The 18,631-nt window shown below is 38.4% G+C and overlaps 1 protein-coding gene across 2 annotated transcripts in view; it reads left to right on the top strand.

Moving 5' to 3' along the window:
• Positions 1 to 18,631, top strand: part of FANCA (FA complementation group A) — a 2,214,801-nt gene that overhangs the window by 929,163 nt on the left and 1,267,007 nt on the right. For both annotated transcript variants that reach the window (XM_044081851.1, XM_044081852.1), the window contains exon 20: positions 3,638 to 3,698. In XM_044081851.1, the coding sequence (XP_043937786.1) occupies positions 3,638 to 3,698 (61 nt within the window). The remainder of the gene's footprint in view (positions 1 to 3,637; positions 3,699 to 18,631) is intronic.

The following is an 18,631-nucleotide window of genomic DNA, read 5'->3' as shown; positions in this document are numbered from 1 at the left end:
GTGTGTGTGTGTGTGTGTGTGTGTGTGTGTGTGTGTGTGTGTGTGCGTGTGTGTGCGTGTGTGTGTGTGTGTGTGTGTGTGTGTGTGTGTGTGTGTGTGTGTGTCTAGGAGTGTGATGCTTAAAGAATTTGGTCTTGGCAGTACAAGTTAAGCCCTGCGACAAGCAGTCAAGTTGTTAATTTTGTATGCAATGAATTCATGTGTCAGACCTGTGCACTAGAGTAATATTATTTACCTCTGGCACCATAACTGAAAATATTATTCTAGAGGTGAACTGTAATTTCCAGAAATAAGAAATTCTACCAGCTTCTTTCTTGTTCCAGTCTGTCTCTGAAAGGAACCGCTGGATGAGGAGAGCTCCTCAAAATGCAGAGGAGGGATGCGTTACAGAGCCACAGATACGCATTTGACAGGCGTCTTCAAATTGTGGAACTGTGAAAAAAATACTCCTGTTCCTGTATGGAAAATTAGATGACAAAATCTTGCAATATCAATTTGCTCAGATTCACACTTTTGAAGAGCAAACTAACAAGATTCAGGGTCACAGAAAACTTGAAAAGCTTGTCTGTGATTATGCCACCATCAAAAGTGGCTGAATAGCAAACAGCTAGTAAACTGAAATTACAGCGAGTTAGTAAGGTCACCGACAGCAGTATTCAGTACAGAGAGCCTACTTGCCTAACTTAAATGATATGGAATCTACAGAAGTGAGGTTGCTATTAAGTAAGACTATCTTCAACCTTGGCATGAGTTAAAAACTTATCATTAGGAATGTAATTTTGATACAAGTCCTTTTACTGGTATAATGACATGTAATAAATACTGCTAAGCACTGAAGCTACTCATTATTTCTTCATCTGTCCTACAGTGTGCATCCTCCCACCCATCTCCATTACTTCACCTCCACCTGTAGCTTTCTCAACAGCACTCCTGTCACTGCCCAGGTTTCTGGACCAAACAGAAATACTGGTCACACCATTGTTTGATGCACCTTAATTTTCAGCTTTCTTGACATTCTGTCACACACTACTCCTGATACTTTGTGCCAGTTGGCTGCAGCCCTTCTAATTCTAGCCTTCACCTAATTATTCCTTTCTTTTCAACCCACCCCCCAGATAATTGAAGATGTCAACATGTCCCACTATATTTCCCTTTCTATCTCAGTTTGCAGCCGCTTTTGATTCCCCATTTAGTGCCATAACATCTTTCTTGTCTGTACTCAGTTTCTATTCACTTGTGCTTTCCATTTCGAATTCCATTCCCTTATTATTTGCTGAAGTCCCTGTTTAGATTCTGCTTGTAATGCTACATCATCTGCATACAGCACCTTTGATGATCTGTCTTCTTCAACCTGTGTACTGTCGTAGTAGATCACCAGTAGGAATAGTGGTGGGGCATATAGCTGAACCATGATGCATCCCCACTCCCACTGTGAACCCCTGTTTGAATCTCACCATTTGTGCTTTATTATTGGGTCTTTCTACTTAGCCTGCACTAATTCTACCAATGTATCTGGGACATTGAATCATTAAAGGACTGCCAAAACAGTTTTCTGCTGGCATCATTATATACTTTCTCCAAGTCTAGGAATGCCCAGATGGACTCTCTTTTCATCTCTAGCTTCTTCTCCACTGTCTCACTGCAAACATCAGATTAGTTGTGCTTCAACCCGATATGATTTCAAACTGCTAATCTCTCATTTTACCTTCTACCTCTCTGCTAAGGTAGCCCCTGTTGCAGAAAAGGTCAAAGAGAACACATTATAGTAGTCTCTGCACATGTATAAGAAAGCAGAAAATGATTTGTTGAAGAAGATTTGGGAGAGATGGGAAGAAGTCAAGAGGACATCCATCAAGAAGATGGATGGATTGTATGAGAGAAGATCTGACTGTTGAAAGTTGGAGTATGGCAGTAAGTCAAGAGAATTGGCAATAATTGATGTTCCATCCTGACCCCACGTAGACATTCGGAAAATGAGAATTTGATGATGTTGGCTGAAAGCAGTCAACACTGCAGATTACATAGAATGATGTGTGGGAGGAATGCAGTTTCTGTTGTTAGGATGTTTCTCATAGTCCTTTTCCATGACTTTCTCCAAGAACCTGCCTAGGGGCTCACACGGCTGTAAAACTGACAGTTTGTCACTGAGAAATCTCAGTATAATGTGCAGAGGTATTCTATTAAATGGTACAAACCTGTATCCAACAGTTTGTAAATTAAGGTGATATTGCAAAGAACTGAGGTGGAAGTTGGAGCATGCGTGTTTATCAAACTACCTATTACATAATGTGTGTTAAAATTAGTAATTTCCCCAAAATGTCTGCATCATCAATGGCTGCAAAAATTGTAGAAAAATAATCCCGGAATCTAAAAAAAAAAGGGGGGGGGTTAAAATCAGCATGCTAGTATGCGTGTCGTCAGTGGAGAAAACGATCAAAATGTTAATCGGCTTACCTTTTGCCTTCCTTCAAATGGCCACAAAGCTCCAACTTTTCTTCAGAGCCCTCTTGCAGTTTCAGTAACTCATTCACTTTTTCCTCCACCTTCATTAAGTGCCAAAAACAAAATTATTTAACACAAAGGTATGTGAGCATATGGCACTGTTAATGTGTAACACAATATTTAGGGGCATTCATATATAGCCCTGTGTGAAATGTGGATACAACACTATTCATTTTGTACACACAGTGATTAGGGCTGAAATGTTTAGCCCTAAGGTACATGAGGAAATGACTTGATTCCAGACAAGAGTAAGTAGAGCTTTTTAATTACATAAGAATCCTTTTTTATAGATTTACTGATGAGACTAATTAGGCTTATGAGTCTATAATTACCTGGGTCTGTTGATACCACACCTTATGCAAGGGGGGTGACTGACGGTTGCTGTACTCCATCTGGTACAAAGCCTGTTTTGGAGGCTGATATTGAATAATGTCTTGTAAGTGGTCTGATAATTTATGTTTCAGAGTGATCAGTAGGCAGTCCAGTATGTTACCCGCCGCATAGAAGTTGCATTTTTGGGCTTGAATAGTGCCTTGAGGATGACGTTATGGGAGATTTGAGGAAGGGTGAAGATGCATGTATACGACCTGGGAACACAAGAGGGGAAGCTGAGATAAAAGGAGGCTATATTCTCAATGCGCCTTAGTGCATTGATACTAATGTAGGAGACAATTAAGCTTTTTGTAGAGAACATAGACTGTAAGATACTGTATAGATTTACTCATTTTAGTGTACTTTTTCTTGATTATATTATGTATGGATGCAGTGACAATAATAATTTAAATGTTTGTTCAGATAATGACTTACATTGAATTCTGTACAACTGCTTCATGTCATGTTTTTTTGAACAGTCATATTTTTAACTATTTCATTCATAGTAGTAGTTTTCTAATAGTGAATACTCTTTTTTTCAGGACTTCCCGGTAAAAAGGTCTGCCCAGTAACACTACCTAGTTAACAAATGTAATTATATTTGTACACGTGCACACACACACACACACACACACACACACACACACACACACACACACACACACACACGCACACACACAGACATAGGATTACACGATAATTATGTTGGATATTTTATTTACTATGAAGTTAATTATTTTAAGCTGTTGTCTCTCTCTTATAGCATTTTTCGAAGACCATACTTCACCTCTCGTTTCTTGCCAGCACTGTTGACACCTCGAATGGTAAGTACTGTATATTTGTTTAAATACTGCATAATTTTTTAATACATCTCTACAGTAGAGAAAGTACAATAATGAATGTAGGGATAAATACAGCTAGAGCATTTTAAATCAACAATGATGAAGTTTGATAACTGGATACAGAAAAAATAAATTAATATCAAAGATGCGTAGAGCCCAAGAAAACCAATATTTATCTCAAAATAACACATTTAACTAATTTAACAAGTTTTAATAGTAGAAAGTATTACAGTCATATAAGAAACTCTTAATAGGCTACAAAGGCTAAAGATAAAAAGGTAAGACTAAAATGGAAAATGCACATATTAGAAGCCAAGGAGCTCTAGTAATGTCTTTCAGCTTTCCCCGATTAGGGGTCGCCACAGCGGAACTCCGGTCCGCTAATGATTGGGAGTGGATTTTTATGGTGCCGAGGTGCCAGCCCGACGCCCAACCTTCAAAGAAGGCACACCTATTCATGCACGTACCAGCCTGCATGTCTTTATATGTCACTCGATCATGGGGAGGACATGCAGACTCCACAAAGAAGGTGCTCCAGCTGAGAATCGAATGGGAGAACCTCTTGCTGTGAGGTGACCGCTACCCCACCTTAACCAAGGAGCTTTACTGTTTGAAAAAGCATGACATTATTATCTGCCAAAAATGGTTATCCAAAGCTTTTAGGGCATTTGAAAAGTAGTGTATGAGGTAATAAGACTGTGAAGAGAAACTAGTGCTTTAAGAGGGCAAAATGAATTATGGGATATTTGTTCTTGGAGCAGTACATCAGTCTTCTAAGTTATAAATAGTAGACTTGAAAATGGATCTGAGGTCTAGAGCATTATGATCATTCAGTCTATTGCAACCAGTTTATTAATGTATTTGAAAAGTGGCTTGAAAAGCATATTGGCAAATAGTTATGGTTGGCGACCCAGTCATAGTTCTTTGTAATGCATGGAACTTTAGGTGCATCAATGTACAGAGGAAAACAATGTAGGAACACAGTGTTTTGCAGCTTTGAAAACTACAGCACGCATACAGGTGTCACAGAAACATCTAGCCAAAGTGGTGTCCCTCTGACAAGCAAATAGAGTTAATGATGGTTAGATAACTTCATTATGCTACACTTTTTTGTATGTGTGTGTGTATGTGTGTGAGACAGCTTGATATGTGTTATTGCTTTTAAAGCTGTGAAAGTGCTTTGGATATTTTTCTGTTGTACCAAATGTTAAGCACAAGACTAGAGATTGGAAGCACTGAAAGGTGCTTAATTTTCTTACACCAGAAATGTGCTTAACAGTCTGACTTTATTGTGCATAAGGACTTGACTGTGATTCAGGAGGAGTCAGGCTGGGAAGGGGAAGAGTTAAGGGACATGGTCCACTCACCTCTCCCAAGAGGGTGGTTGCACACACTCAAGAGGCACACACTGATGCAGTCTCTCTGGTTGAGACTGGAGATGCCACCGCTAGTGCTGCAAGGTGAGGGACATGGCTGGTTGAAGGCAACTCCTCTTATGGAAGTAAGGCAGTCTCCTTCACTGGCATCCCATTGCATACACTCCCAGCACCATGCCAAGTGTGTGCTTATTAAAGATGGATGCGAATATGAAAAATGCTTAAACTACTGCCGATGGCTGCTTGGATGTCAACCCCTCATTATCTCCATCCTAGTGATGAGAACAAATAATAGACGTATTAACTGAGAGAGGGTGTGACGTTTGGTAGACAATGAGGACAGGGAGGGACACAAAATATAAAATAAAATTTTAACAAAGTTGTCTTTCCAGTTACAGAGATAATTGTGGTGCACTTTATATATATATATATATATATATATATATATATATATATATATATATATATATATATATATATATATATAAAACATGACCGATTATTAACTTAGTGGCAAATCTTATCTTGAACACCTGAGATGTAAAATCAGCTTCATGGGGACCTGATGGCTGTGCTCTGATAATTAAAACACACAGCATATTTAAAGCACCTTCATTATAAAGAAACTTTTTGGGCAGCCTTATGTGACATATACATGCAGGCACTACGGCTATACGATGTAAAATTGGATTATTTAAGGAATACTAGTCTGGAAGGTTAGCACAGAAGAGTAAGGCTAGAAGTTGTTAACGGTCTGCTTCCTGTAGTTCAGAGTATGATTCCCTCAGCCTCCAGTTCCGTAGTGTGTGACTCTGAACAATCATTTAACCAGACAGTGCTCCTGGGTCAACTCTGAAAAGAAGCAGTTGCATCCAGTGGGCTTAACTGGTTGACAGATAAATAAAATTAAAGAAACACACACAAAAAAAAAAAAAAAAACTGTGGGACAAAACACATGACAAATTAGTGTGCAATGAGGGACAAAAAAATCTGAACCCCCACTAACTCTAACATTCTAATAGCTTGAATTAATACCCTTTCTCGATTGCAGTGGCTGTTTTTCATATTTTAAAAGTTGACTTTCATGCATATGCTGTTTGAAATAAATTGCTGTGTATCCATATACTTCTGTTTGTTTTATTCAATTTTTAAACAATCCCTATTTACATATTCTTTACCTCTGTTTCTGTTCTAATCCCTTCTTATCTAATGCATCTTCACTAGCTTGTCACTAAAATACAGATACAGTGATGAACTAAATAACATTTATTCTACATTTAGGGTACTGGTCTCTGTGTAAGAGTTTTTTTTTTTTTTTTTTTTTTTTTTTCTTACAATATTATGCAATTAAAGCAAGCACCACTGCAATGTTAGATTTAAATTCAATAATCTATCAGGCCATCCTGGTAGTTTTGCTTTAAAACTGGTAAGTAATCCTCCTCTGAGGCTGAAGATTTAAAATACTTTTGCATTTGTTTTACTCAAGAAGTGCTTGTGTTGGATATGAAGAAATGATCCTATAATGGAGTGCCCCTCCTCTTTCCATAAAAAGAAAACAATAATGCAGAAATTTATGATGTGGGATTAGTCATAGTAGAAGAAATAGCCTGCACTATCAGCTATGCAGCTGAAAAAAGGCACTCTAACCACATATTAAAAAAACTGGGACGTAAGGAAAGGAAGAGGCAGCCCTGTCTATGTGGTGGTAGAGTAAGGTGACAGAGGCAGCAAGGGAAACCTAATTATAATAAAAATATGGGTTAAACGCGGAAGTTTTAAAATTTTGAACTTGTCATTTCAAGTAAAACGCAATCAAATACCACACAATAATATAGTAGTTAGTGGTTTTACTCCTTACACTACTGTAAAGTAAGCAGTGGACCACTGGAACAAGGTGCTGTGCGGTCTTTTGCATGCAAACTGTGTCTGTAAAATGAAATTAGAAACTAACCTGAGGAGAAACAGAAGGGATTTATGAATAAAAGACCATCATATCTCTCAATCGTCCTGAATTCCACATGGCCACCCATTTTAAGCTTAAACAAGTTTAATCCCCAATTGCCCGATTTGGGTGCTTTTCTCCCCTAGATTAACAGTAAAGAGACCGCTGTTCAGGCTGTAGATGTCTTAGCCAATCACAAAGTCGCTTTACTGCATCTCATTTGCATGCAGCTGGCACTGGCTGTTTTCCTCCTTTATTTCCTGACTGCCTTTTGCTTGCATGCATAAGCTCAGAAATGATGTGTTTCTGGTCTTCAGTTAGGTCCGCGTGTAAGCAACAAGAATGGAGGCGCATTGATTATTTGTTTTTAAAATAGGGGAAAAAACATATCGTAGACATGGCTGAAAAGTTCAAAGCCAGGTAGAAAGACCAACTCATGATTCATTAGCCTTTGCAGTTTCACCCATTTGTTGTTTGCTGAAACTCAAGGGACTGGACAATTTTTTCTGTTTTTTGGACTTTGGGAACTAAGCTGCATCACAGGTTGGATTTGAAAGGTGAAGCCAAGTTGCTTGAGTATTTGTGCACATGAGCTCTGAGTTTTGCTGTTGCTTGTCAGGACTCTACAATTAATTTTTTTATTTTAATTCTTCATTTTGTGCTGACCTTCCGGTACTAGTAAGTTAACATTTTTGGAAAAATGGCTGGTGATTAAAGTTATTAACCTTTGAGTTTCAGACTTGCATTGCATATCATTCAGAAAACTTATTTAACATGCATCTTGTTATTCTAGCATTTTTCTAAATTTATAGGTAATATTTAAAATCTGTCCTAATGTTGAAGCCTTTGCCCCCACCCCCACCACCATTATGTGCTGACTAAGTTACAAATAATGACAGACCTTTGAGTTTCAGACTTTGATGTCCAACTTAAAATGCATGCTAACAAAAACATCCTGTTGTTCTAACATTCTTTTAAATTTATAGGAGTAGTGTTTAGAATCTGCCCCTAATGTTTAGGCCTTTGTTCCCCCCATTATTTAAAGCTTGTCCAGATTTTTTGTGTTAACAGGTTGAGAAGTATACTCCAGATTTTTGTTCATATTTTTGGGTTGTTCCTCATAAAACATTTTATTTTCTGGCAAATAAGTGACTGAAGTCACAAAATAATGACATACATTTAAGTTGCAGACTGGTATCTTTCAGAAAATGCTTTCTAACACATTATTGTAGCATTCTCCTAAGTTTAAAGGAGCAATATTTAAAATCTGTCTTTAATGCTTGGGCATTTGTCCCCGTCATAATTTTATGCTTTGTACAGAAGGCTTGTGCTAACAGGGTTGTGTTATGCGGTATATTGCTTCCTATTATGTATACATTTATGATTTGCAAATGTTTAAGCACCTGTCTTAAAACTAACTATGTTGATGGGTGAGCATATATTACTTGAATTTTATATAGTTGTCTGAAAATATGAATAATCCCATATTAAGTCTGTGTGTGTACGTATAGAGCTCTTAATAAATGTGATCTAAAATAATGCCTTGTCTTTGTGTAGCTGAACATGTGTGGGCGTGTTCATTAATGTGCTTATTTTAATATGCATATATTATGTAATTAGGTGCCCCTGATTATCCCTGATTTTAAGGTTCTTTGTCCCTGATTCTCTCATCTGGAGGTTGAGAGGTATGCAAAAGGTGAAAGGAAATTTATTTGTGCAACATGAATAGAGTTGTACTTGTAAAAAGAATAATCCGTGGTATCACTCAGTTTCAGAAAATCCAGTATGCAACCTATACTGGGTCAAAAACAAACCAAGCAGAAACTCCCCAATGTGGAGGGTGTGAAGTTCATTCCTTGAAATATGTTATGCACCTAGTTCACTAATAAAAATCGAACTCTAAAATACATACTACAAAATAATAAAATAGTAAGTAGTCCATAGTTGAGTTAAAAATAGAATATCCCTTTATTGAAACACACAAACAAGTGATCCTAGTTGAGTATAAGTAAAAGAATTAGACATAAATATAATCAGGTTATTTGGTGCAAGGGGGTGGTTACAGAGGGTGGTTCTGTTAAGAGCCATAAAAACATTAAACTCATTCCTTTAACCAAGTCCCCCTTCCCCCTGGCCTTTAACACCATTTTGTAAACTGAGACTGTGCTACCTTAGAACTGAAAGTAATAAGCTAGAGATAAATTTAAATATATAATATATGAACAGCTTATTAAGGCTACTAATCCAAACTTTATTAAGAAACCAACTCACTAACAAAATGACTAACTAACAAAAAGGTCTACCACTAGACATCTATCAGAATAAATATTAGTAACTTATAAACAGAAACACTTTTAATAAAGATCACTTTTGTACCAAATAAATACTTCTTTATTTGGTAAGAAAGTAATGTTGGTTAAGTGCTTTTGCTTTTCATGTAAGGTTCAGATGATTGCCTGCATGCATATGCTAGCTACATTTATAGCTTATTTTAGAAATGAGAAATAAATTAAAAACACTGTTTCCACATTTTTTTTCAAACTTGTAATTCTTTATCCCTCCAGTACAGTGCTTTTTACTTTAAATAGCCCGGTGTATTATTTTACCCATCCCTTGAGCTTGTATCCATGACTCTTCTAGGGCACTTTAGGTAGATTAGCTGTGGTAGCATTGTCACTTCACAGTAAGACGTTGTCCTGTTCGATTCTCAGCTAAAGCGCCTTCTGTGTGGAGACATGCGTGACAGGACCTACCTTCATTGAAGGTTGTGCGTCAGAGCTGGCAACTCGGCACGTAAAAATCTACTGCCAATCATTAGCGGACTGGAGTTCTGCTGTGGCGACCCCTAACCGGGGAAAAGGCGAAAGACAACAACAACAAGTGGTACATGTCCTTCTCTGGCCCATATAAGGTGCTGTACACTAATGCAAAGTGCATTTGCAAGAAACTGGGGATTGACTTTTGACACTGATATTTTATAATGGAGATCTGACTAGGTAACAGCTTTTTCCCTCCATTTGGCAGCAGCTGTAGTGCATAGCTGGGATAAGACCAAGAGTGGTTAAACATTTGTGTTTTGTATGACCCAGGTTGCCAGTAGGAATACCAACTCTTTTACATGTCATGACCGCAACTGTAGGTTTTTCATGTACCATATGCCTGGTTGTGTAAAGACATTCTTTCACAAATTCATTGACTTTTTGTTGACTCTGTTGTATTACAAAAATGTTCTGGTTCTTGAGAAGTCCAGTATACGAGCTGATGGGGAGTTTTTAGCTCTAAAGAATTTGCGTATTTTGCTCTTTTTTTGTAGTTGTCCATGATATTTCTTGTACACACCACAGATTAAGACACAAGCTAGACTTGATGTTCCTGCTACAACTTAGAATTTGACTACCTCTGATTTTGTGCGACAGCCATTCTCATGGGTTGGCTACTTCCTGGTCCATTTGTTGTGATGCTTCTCTCATTTAATCCTCTGCAAGTCTTGAATTGGTGAAGTGTTCCAGTTTAAATAGTTTCATCTTCCTTGTCTTCCACTTTGAGAACAGAGTCTGTAATTTTGGTCAGTTGGTTTCTAACTATAATTTGTCACAATCCTCTGCTTGTGAGATGGTAATTGCAATCCATGCAGATTCCGTGCAATTTAGGTTCATAGGTGTGTTCTAGGCTAATGGCCCTGGAGCCTTTACAAGCTTATGGTATATGAGCCATGGATTGACATTTGAGCTGAATTTCTTACAGCAAACAGATCACAGAGCATCATCATAGTGTTAGTTGTGATAGGCTTGATTTGGGGGAGGATTGTGCTCTCAGCCAGCCTGAAATCTTCCAACAGAAGGCTACTGTTTTTTTTATCCAGAGAAGTCATCCAACACTGAATTGAATGGCAGTGCCATTTTTGATGGGGGGCAAGCTCCGCTTAATGGCTTGACTTTCTACCTTTTGAGCTCTAATTATACATCATTGTAAGATGGCTTAGTTCTTTGCCGTCCAGGTTGCTACTATTAGATCCACACTTTCTCTTTCTGACTCTGAGCACCAGACTTCTGAGGCTCTGAGTGCACATCAGTTATGATGGCTGTTGATTAGGATGTATTTCTGTGATTTCAAGCAAAGCGACTGGTTTGCCTGCTACCTTTTTGGTTGCACGGACAGGATTGCATTAGATATTGTTTTCTTAATATGCTTTAGTAACATTTTCACAAACACATTCAGTACCCGACAAACAGGTAAAGCTAAGAACATTTGAAAAGGAATGCAAAATATGCATAGTGCCTTGATAAATATTTTTATTCTTTAGTGAATGTATAAACCAAAGTTCTTGCCCCATATTCCTTTGTGGTTGAACTTGTTGGTTCCCCTTACTAACCTTAATGAGGTGGCAGTATTCTGACAATGTGACATAATCCAGATTTTGTCTGTCTTTTGAAACTCTCTTGGAATCTTGTCAGGCAGAACTCAAAGTCCTAAACCAAAGTGACCACTTTCCAGTGTGTTTCTATCATGCTCACACCTTTCTGTCAGCTAATCCCCTTATAGTATGTAAAACTACTTGGATATATGGAGTTAAATAGCTTTTCCATAAGTTAAGCCTTTCTTTACAATTGTCAAGAGTATGTATAAAACTGATTTTCAGTTTGATTTAAGTCATACCTGCAATGAAAGCCCAGTAAAGTCATAATTTTAAATAGCATATTGAATGGGGAAACGTTTATTCAGAATTACTTGAATTTGTGTCTCAAAATCCAGTAGTTCCTGACAAGAACAAATCATGTTGGTCCAAGAGGCCCCTCTCTCTAATATCTAATCCCTTACACATCCAACAGTAATTTAGTGCTTGTAGAAATGTGTTACATATGAACTGGGATGTACAATATCCATGTAGGCATTTCTAGCTGAATATATTAATATATTTGGACTTGCTTGTAAAAACAGAAAAGTTAACCACTTCACTTTTGTTATCTTGGTCTCCATCAAGGCAGCCAAGGATTCCCTCAACGTACTAGATGACTCCATTCTTAGATTTATAAACCATTGTAGGTCTTGCATATAAATACCTTTAGTGACAAATGGGGGTCTCTTTTATTGAAATAACAGAGGTACAATAAATTTTTCTTAAACATCATTTTTCAATCATCTTTTAAATAATGCCATAGGTACACATACTTTAATAGAAAAAAACATAGTATTTTTTTGCAGTGTACATACAGTTTCTTTTAACCATCTATCGAATACCATGGTAGGCCAGCAGCTTAGACTGCTCTAACTGTGCTCACTAGATAAATACAAACATTCCTGCATATATGGTGATGTCTGAGCTGCAGGCCATGAGATTCATTGGGATGAAATTCTACCATGTCTGCTTTTGACAAATGCTATGTTCTGTGTGGTCTCGACTTAGTAGGTTTCGACATTCTGGCCATTCAAGCATGTCGACTAGATCCAATTTATCTGCATGTTCCTCACCACACCTCCAACAACCGTCATCCTCCATTAATCATTCTCTTTCTAACTTGATGTAATAGTCTTATCTTCATATCCCAGAGAGGTGCCATCCTGTAAAGTTTTGCACGTACCTGTCTTGCATATCCCAGAAACCACCTTCTAACCAACTACCTTTCTCAGTACTACCCACTCTCCTTCAAGTTGTTTGCCCACTTTTCTGTCCTCCTTAGGTCTTGGTATATCCTACTCAATCTTTCTTTCCTCTTCCTTTTCCATGGAATACCCCTGTTCTCAGCCCTGTCTTCATTTGCATTTTATCCTTATTTTAGTTCATCTTCACTTGTCTAAAGTTTAGTCATTCTCCCTCCCTATGAGCAAAGCCATTTGTCAACACCTTGAAATCCTTGACTTGTATAATCATGCCATAATACTAATATCACATTGCATGCACTCAGAATGCCAGTTGTTCTCCAACGTTCCCTTTGCAAGACTTTTCTTTCATTGTAATCTCTTCATTTTCCCATAAATATTCCATTCATTTGTTTCTAGTACTGACCACCTTAACCTTTACACCCTTTCTTAATGATCTCCTCCTTCCCTTCTTTTTGATACATGGCTTTCCCTCCCCATCAGTCTTCCTTTCCCTTTCAACCCCCCCCACTATGATTAGGCATCAACAGCTCCCATTTAGCAGTCATAATGGATGCTCAGTGTGGTTTACCTTCACCATTTCCTCCCTCATCCCAGCATTCTGCCCTTTCTAATCCTCAGTCTATCTCCTCTTCAAATAAACCTGTCACATTCCTGTTGTAGTTTAACACCAACTAAGGTTGTATGCCCTACCAATAAATGTCTTATCTTATGCAGAAATCTAGGTGAAATCATCATACTAACCACTTTTTCTTTCCTCATCAAGGTGGAACTCTTAACCATCTATATTCAATATATTTTTTAACCTATTCTAGTAATTTCATCTAATTAACAAATAGCATGTTTTGAATCCTTGGTAATAGCTTCGGTCCTAACTGTTTAGCCCATGTCTCTATTATTGGGAGCCCTGCCACCTTTTTATTGAGGTTCCCCCTTCCTTTATAGGTACAGCAACTGATGTCTTTGGATAATACTAAGCCTGGACTCCACTCCGTGCTGTTCTAAGATTTCTAAGATTTTCAGCAAAACCACCCTAACATTTTTTTTTTTTACTTTTAAAAACAGGAAACCTCTTTATTAAATTGTCGTGTGTGACATAGACCATGTTACATTTATATAAATAACAATAAATCACAGCGACACAATATCGGTTGCAAACAATATACATTCCAAACCATGCCAACTCAACTATGGCTGCAAACATTATACATCACTTTTAATATATCTAGTCATTGTTAGTCAGCTATTACATAGCTCATTCAAATTCTGCTTTCTTTTAAATCTTGTTCCTCCTCTGCAGGTATTGATTCTACAGTCCCCATTTTTTTCTTATGTAATTTGCTCCTACCTTTTTCTAAAGATCACAGTTCCAGTTGTTTTAACTGTTACTGTCACTACTTCTAGTAAAGTTGGTTTACACTTTGATTTCAGTTTTCTAGTAATTGTTTTTTTTTTTGGAAGCCATCATAATTAGATTGAACAAGACCTTACTATGTCTAGGCAATTTCAAGTTTGTATCATAGCTCAAAAAAATAATTTCACAAGTCACTCCAACTTGCTCACCCATCATCTCCAACAGCAGTCTGTAGGGAATCTTTAAAGTCTACCAACGCATTACACTCCCATAAAATATGTTCCCAATTACCCCTTTCTGCCCCATCACATCTCCAACATTTGCTGTCTACCTGAGGAAGAATTCTTGAAGTCTGCTTGGGGTATAAAAAATACCTTGTAAGCACTTCCAGGTAAAGATTTGAAATCTAGATTTTGTTGCATATTTAGGAGACATACATATATCTCCTCATTGTTTCTTTGTGAATTGCTCATCTAATCTCCCTTCTCAGTCCTTCCTAACCTCCTCTGATAGATTCTTATAGTTATCATGCTATATTTTATATGCACTGTAATGTCTCTTTCTGGTTTTGCCATGTATAAAATAATGCCATCTGCAGATAGAGCCAGCTTTTCTTGACTACCATGCTAGTTATATCCTTGAATTTCTGAGTGCCATATTTTCTTTGCCAATAGTTTTAAATATTATGCAAATAACAAAGAGGAGAGAGAGGATACCCCTGCCTGGTTCCTGTGCTCAAGTAGAGATTATCAGAGAGGACCCTACCCACTTTAGTTTTCACCTCCAATCCTTCATATATCCTCCTACTCAACTTTATAATTTTATCAGGGAATACAAATGCTTCCATTTCTCTGCTCATAAAATCCCTGCTTACTCTGTCAGTTGCTTTCTCTGCATCAAGACCCACCAGGAACAGTAGTATTTTCTTACATTCTGCTTCCCTGTGGATCATCAGTGTTCTGTTTGTTGTCAAATGTTTTGCCTTCCCTCCACAAAACCACATTGATCCATATCCACCAATTTTGGCATTACTTTTGCCTTTCTTTTAGCCATTAAAGACATAAACATTTTATAACTATGATTTAGTATTGAAACGAGCCTGTATGAAGCTGGACCTTTACCCTCTTTAGGTGTACAGATACTACTGCTGTCTTCCAGGATGATGGTACTTCTCCTTCTCTTAGAATATAGTTAAACAAAATCATCCACATGTTCATCAGTTTTTTCCCCCCTAGCTTGCAAACTTCAGTAGGAGTACCATCTAATCCTGGTGACTTTCCTGTAGATTGGTTATACATCGCCATTTTTATCTCATCTCCTCTTATCCTAACTGTTAGTAATTGACCCTCCTCTCCCTCTAACCTTGCCATATTTAATTCTTCCATAAACATTTCCATTTGTACCTTTTCTTGATTACCATACTTTATTTTATACAGACTTTCATAGAATTTCCAAAATATTTCTAATACTTCTGCAAGATCCCTAGTTGTCTTTCTTGTAAAAGGCTCCCTAAGCTTGGTGACCACCCTTTCTACTTTCTGTTGTCTGAGTCGTTGTGCTAAAAGTTTGTGTGCTTCAGAGTTGTTATCAAAAAGCAGTTGCTTAACAGCAGTCTTTTTAAATCCTTGCATATTATCAAGGTAGTCCCTTATTTTCTTTTTAGCATTCTCTAGTTACGCCTCTTCTTGTTCTGATCTCCCCTATTTTGCAGTACTGCAGTATTTGTCAGCCTTTCTAAGTAATTCTTACTTCTTAACCGTACCTCTCTTTCTTTTATTTCCACCCTATTTTTAAATTCCATTTTAATTGTATCCCACTCCCTAGCTATATTTTCAGAAGAAATTTCTGTCTTGGCTCCTGAGTAATTTCTACTATCAATTCCTTAAATTCTTCCCTTTTCAACAGATAGGTGGGAAAGTGCCAGTGTCTCATTTTTATCTGAGTACCCTGTGTGTTTTTATTTTAGTTATTATTATTGGCACATAATCTGAAATAGTTATTGGGTGTGTATCAAGAACTTCAATTAAATGCACATGTTCCTGTGAAATGTAAATTCTGTCTAGCCTAGCCCAGTTTTTGTATCTTGGAGAATATGTAAATTCACTCTGAATTCATAATATTGAATTCACATCTTCCATGCTAAATATTTTCATAAATTTCTTCAAAAATCTACCCTGTTTTGTTGTATTTCCATTTCTGGGCTCCCAAGACACATCTTCACTGTTGCAAATCAGATTCCAGTCCTCAGCTATAAGTAATATTCCTTGCTGAAAACTGATTTCTCCAAGAACTTTCTTTAGCTCTATTATAGTAGTTTTCGGTGGAATATAAATACATACTAGCGTAATCCTCCTGTCTTGCCAGGAGCCCTTTAGTGCTACAAATTTACCATTATTGTCTTTTTTTCCCTCTTTTATTACTATTGGAGCTCCACTAGCAATTAATATAGGTACTCCTGTCTTCCTTTGCCCCAGGTATTCTTCTGAATAACCATCCTGAAAACCTTTCTTTATCAAATTTGCATGTTCAGTTCTTTCCACGTGTGTCTCCTGTAGCATAACTATTTGCACTCTATGTTTTTTAATATAATTCACTAGTCTATTTATTTATTTTTTTTTGGATTTATCTGTGAGACCACTAATGTTTAAAGATGTTCATAGGTTCATACTAGGCTATCTGCCCTAGGGCATTTATAAGCCTAGCCAGAGTGTGTTTGGCTTTCGCCACCCATTTTAAATTAATTTTGCTATGCCCTTTTTCGAAGTTAGTATATTGTGCCTCTGTCTAACAGTGACACAGAAGTGATACCTGGGGTAAACCTACGATCTCCCATCCACTCATCAAGATTCCTCTTGAAGAGAGTCAATGAAGGGACTCTGCCTAACCTGGACTGGGATTTTATTCCAGAGTGAAGGGAGCCTCTGGGTTATGAATCTGTCTCTCCAGCATGTCCTATTTATTTCAGTGCTGAGGTTCAAGTCTCTCGAGCGCGTAGCTCGATGGGATTTGGATTTTCTGAGGTGCAGCATGTCCATTAATTCCGGGTTGGACATGGCTTTATACATCAGGCACAGATCGCCTCTGAGCTGGCGGTATGCCACTGAGTAGAGCTGGAGTTTCTTTAACCGGGCAGCATATGGCATCTGTCTGAGCCCTTTGATCCTCTTGATGAGGTACTTTTGGGGTCTTTCCAGTTGCTGCAGGTGTCTGGTAAGGTACATCCCAAAAGGGGCATTGTACTCAATTATGGGCCTGATGAGGGATGATTAAAGAGGCACGATGACCTCCCCTGATCTAGATGTGAATCCCTTCATGATTAGGTGGGCTATATAAAATGTTTTTCTAACCACTTTGGCCACGTGGTTGTCAAATGAGAGATTGCTATCAACTTGGGTCCCCAGGTCCCTCATTACATCTTCTGTACTTAATGGATTACCACCTATGTGGTAATTTGTGGGCACTTTGTTTTTGCCAAAGGGGATGACTATACACTTTTTGGCGTTTAGCTTGAGGCCATGGCTCTGGCACCAGTTATCTGTTTCTATGAGGCCCTTTTGGAGGATGCTTATGTTGGCTGGAGAGTCGATTATGGCGCTCAGTTTGCAGTCATCTGCGAACTTGGTCAGCCACAGTCCTTCCGTGTTGGCCTGTACCCCCGAGAAATATATACCGAACAAGAGAGGTCCCAGGACTGAGCCTTGTGGGATGCCACTTGTAACTGGTTTGGAGTCTGACATGGCTCCAGCAATTCTAACCATGTGGGTTCTGTCCTTGAGCCAGTTTGCAACCCATCTAGTGACATAGGAATTTATATTTAAGCTGGTGAGCTTATCTATAATGCCCGAGCGGGGTATTGTATCGAAGGCTTTTGCGAGGTCCAGGTAGGCTGTGTGGACCACCTTCCCCTCGTCAATGGCCTTGGTGACTGTTTCAAAGAAATCGACCAGGTTTAAGAGGCAGGATCTGCCCTTAACAAAGCCAAACTGGGTAGGATCCAGTGTCTGTAGGTCCCCAATATCTTTATTTATGAGGTCCATAATGATCCTTTCCATAGCTTTGCAGACCAAGCTAGTCAGGCTTATGGGGCGATAGTTTCCAGGATCCGTTGAGGCACCACCTTTGTGGAGAGGGACCACTGTTGCTGTATGCCACTCTTTAGGTACATATCCTGTAGTAAGGCTGAGATTGAACAGTAGTTTTATGTTTGGGTTTAGCTCTTCTTGGAGTTCATGTAGGACGCAGCCCGGGACACCGTCTGGTCCCATTGATGCTGTGTTTTTTGCTTTGGAGAGGGCGGCTCTTACCTGAGCATCTGAGATGTCAGGGGGGCAGCACTCTGCTGGGATAGATATTTGCCCTTTTGGTGGGGAGGGGGGGGAGTTTGCGCCGAACCTGTCAGCTAGGATGTTGGCAATGTCTGTGGGTTCGGTGTATTTTTTGTCATTTTGGACTAATTCTGAGCATATCTGGGAATTCCCACCCAGGTTCCTAACATAACTAAAGAAAGCCTTGTGATTATCCTTAGTGTCCTGTGCAATTTTTCTCTCGAAGCTGGTCTAAGACGATTTTATGAGTGCCCGTAGTCTTTTGCTAATACTGATCAGAGATGCCTTCCCTTTTTGGGATTTTGCTCTATCATGTAGTA

This window comes from Protopterus annectens, chromosome 8.part1, assembly GCF_019279795.1.
Source record: "Protopterus annectens isolate FY-2018-M chromosome 8.part1, PAN1.0, whole genome shotgun sequence".
Taxonomy (NCBI): Eukaryota; Metazoa; Chordata; order Ceratodontiformes; family Protopteridae; genus Protopterus; species Protopterus annectens.
Note: the sequence above shows the minus strand (reverse complement) of the source record. Positions and strands in the feature narration are given on the sequence as shown.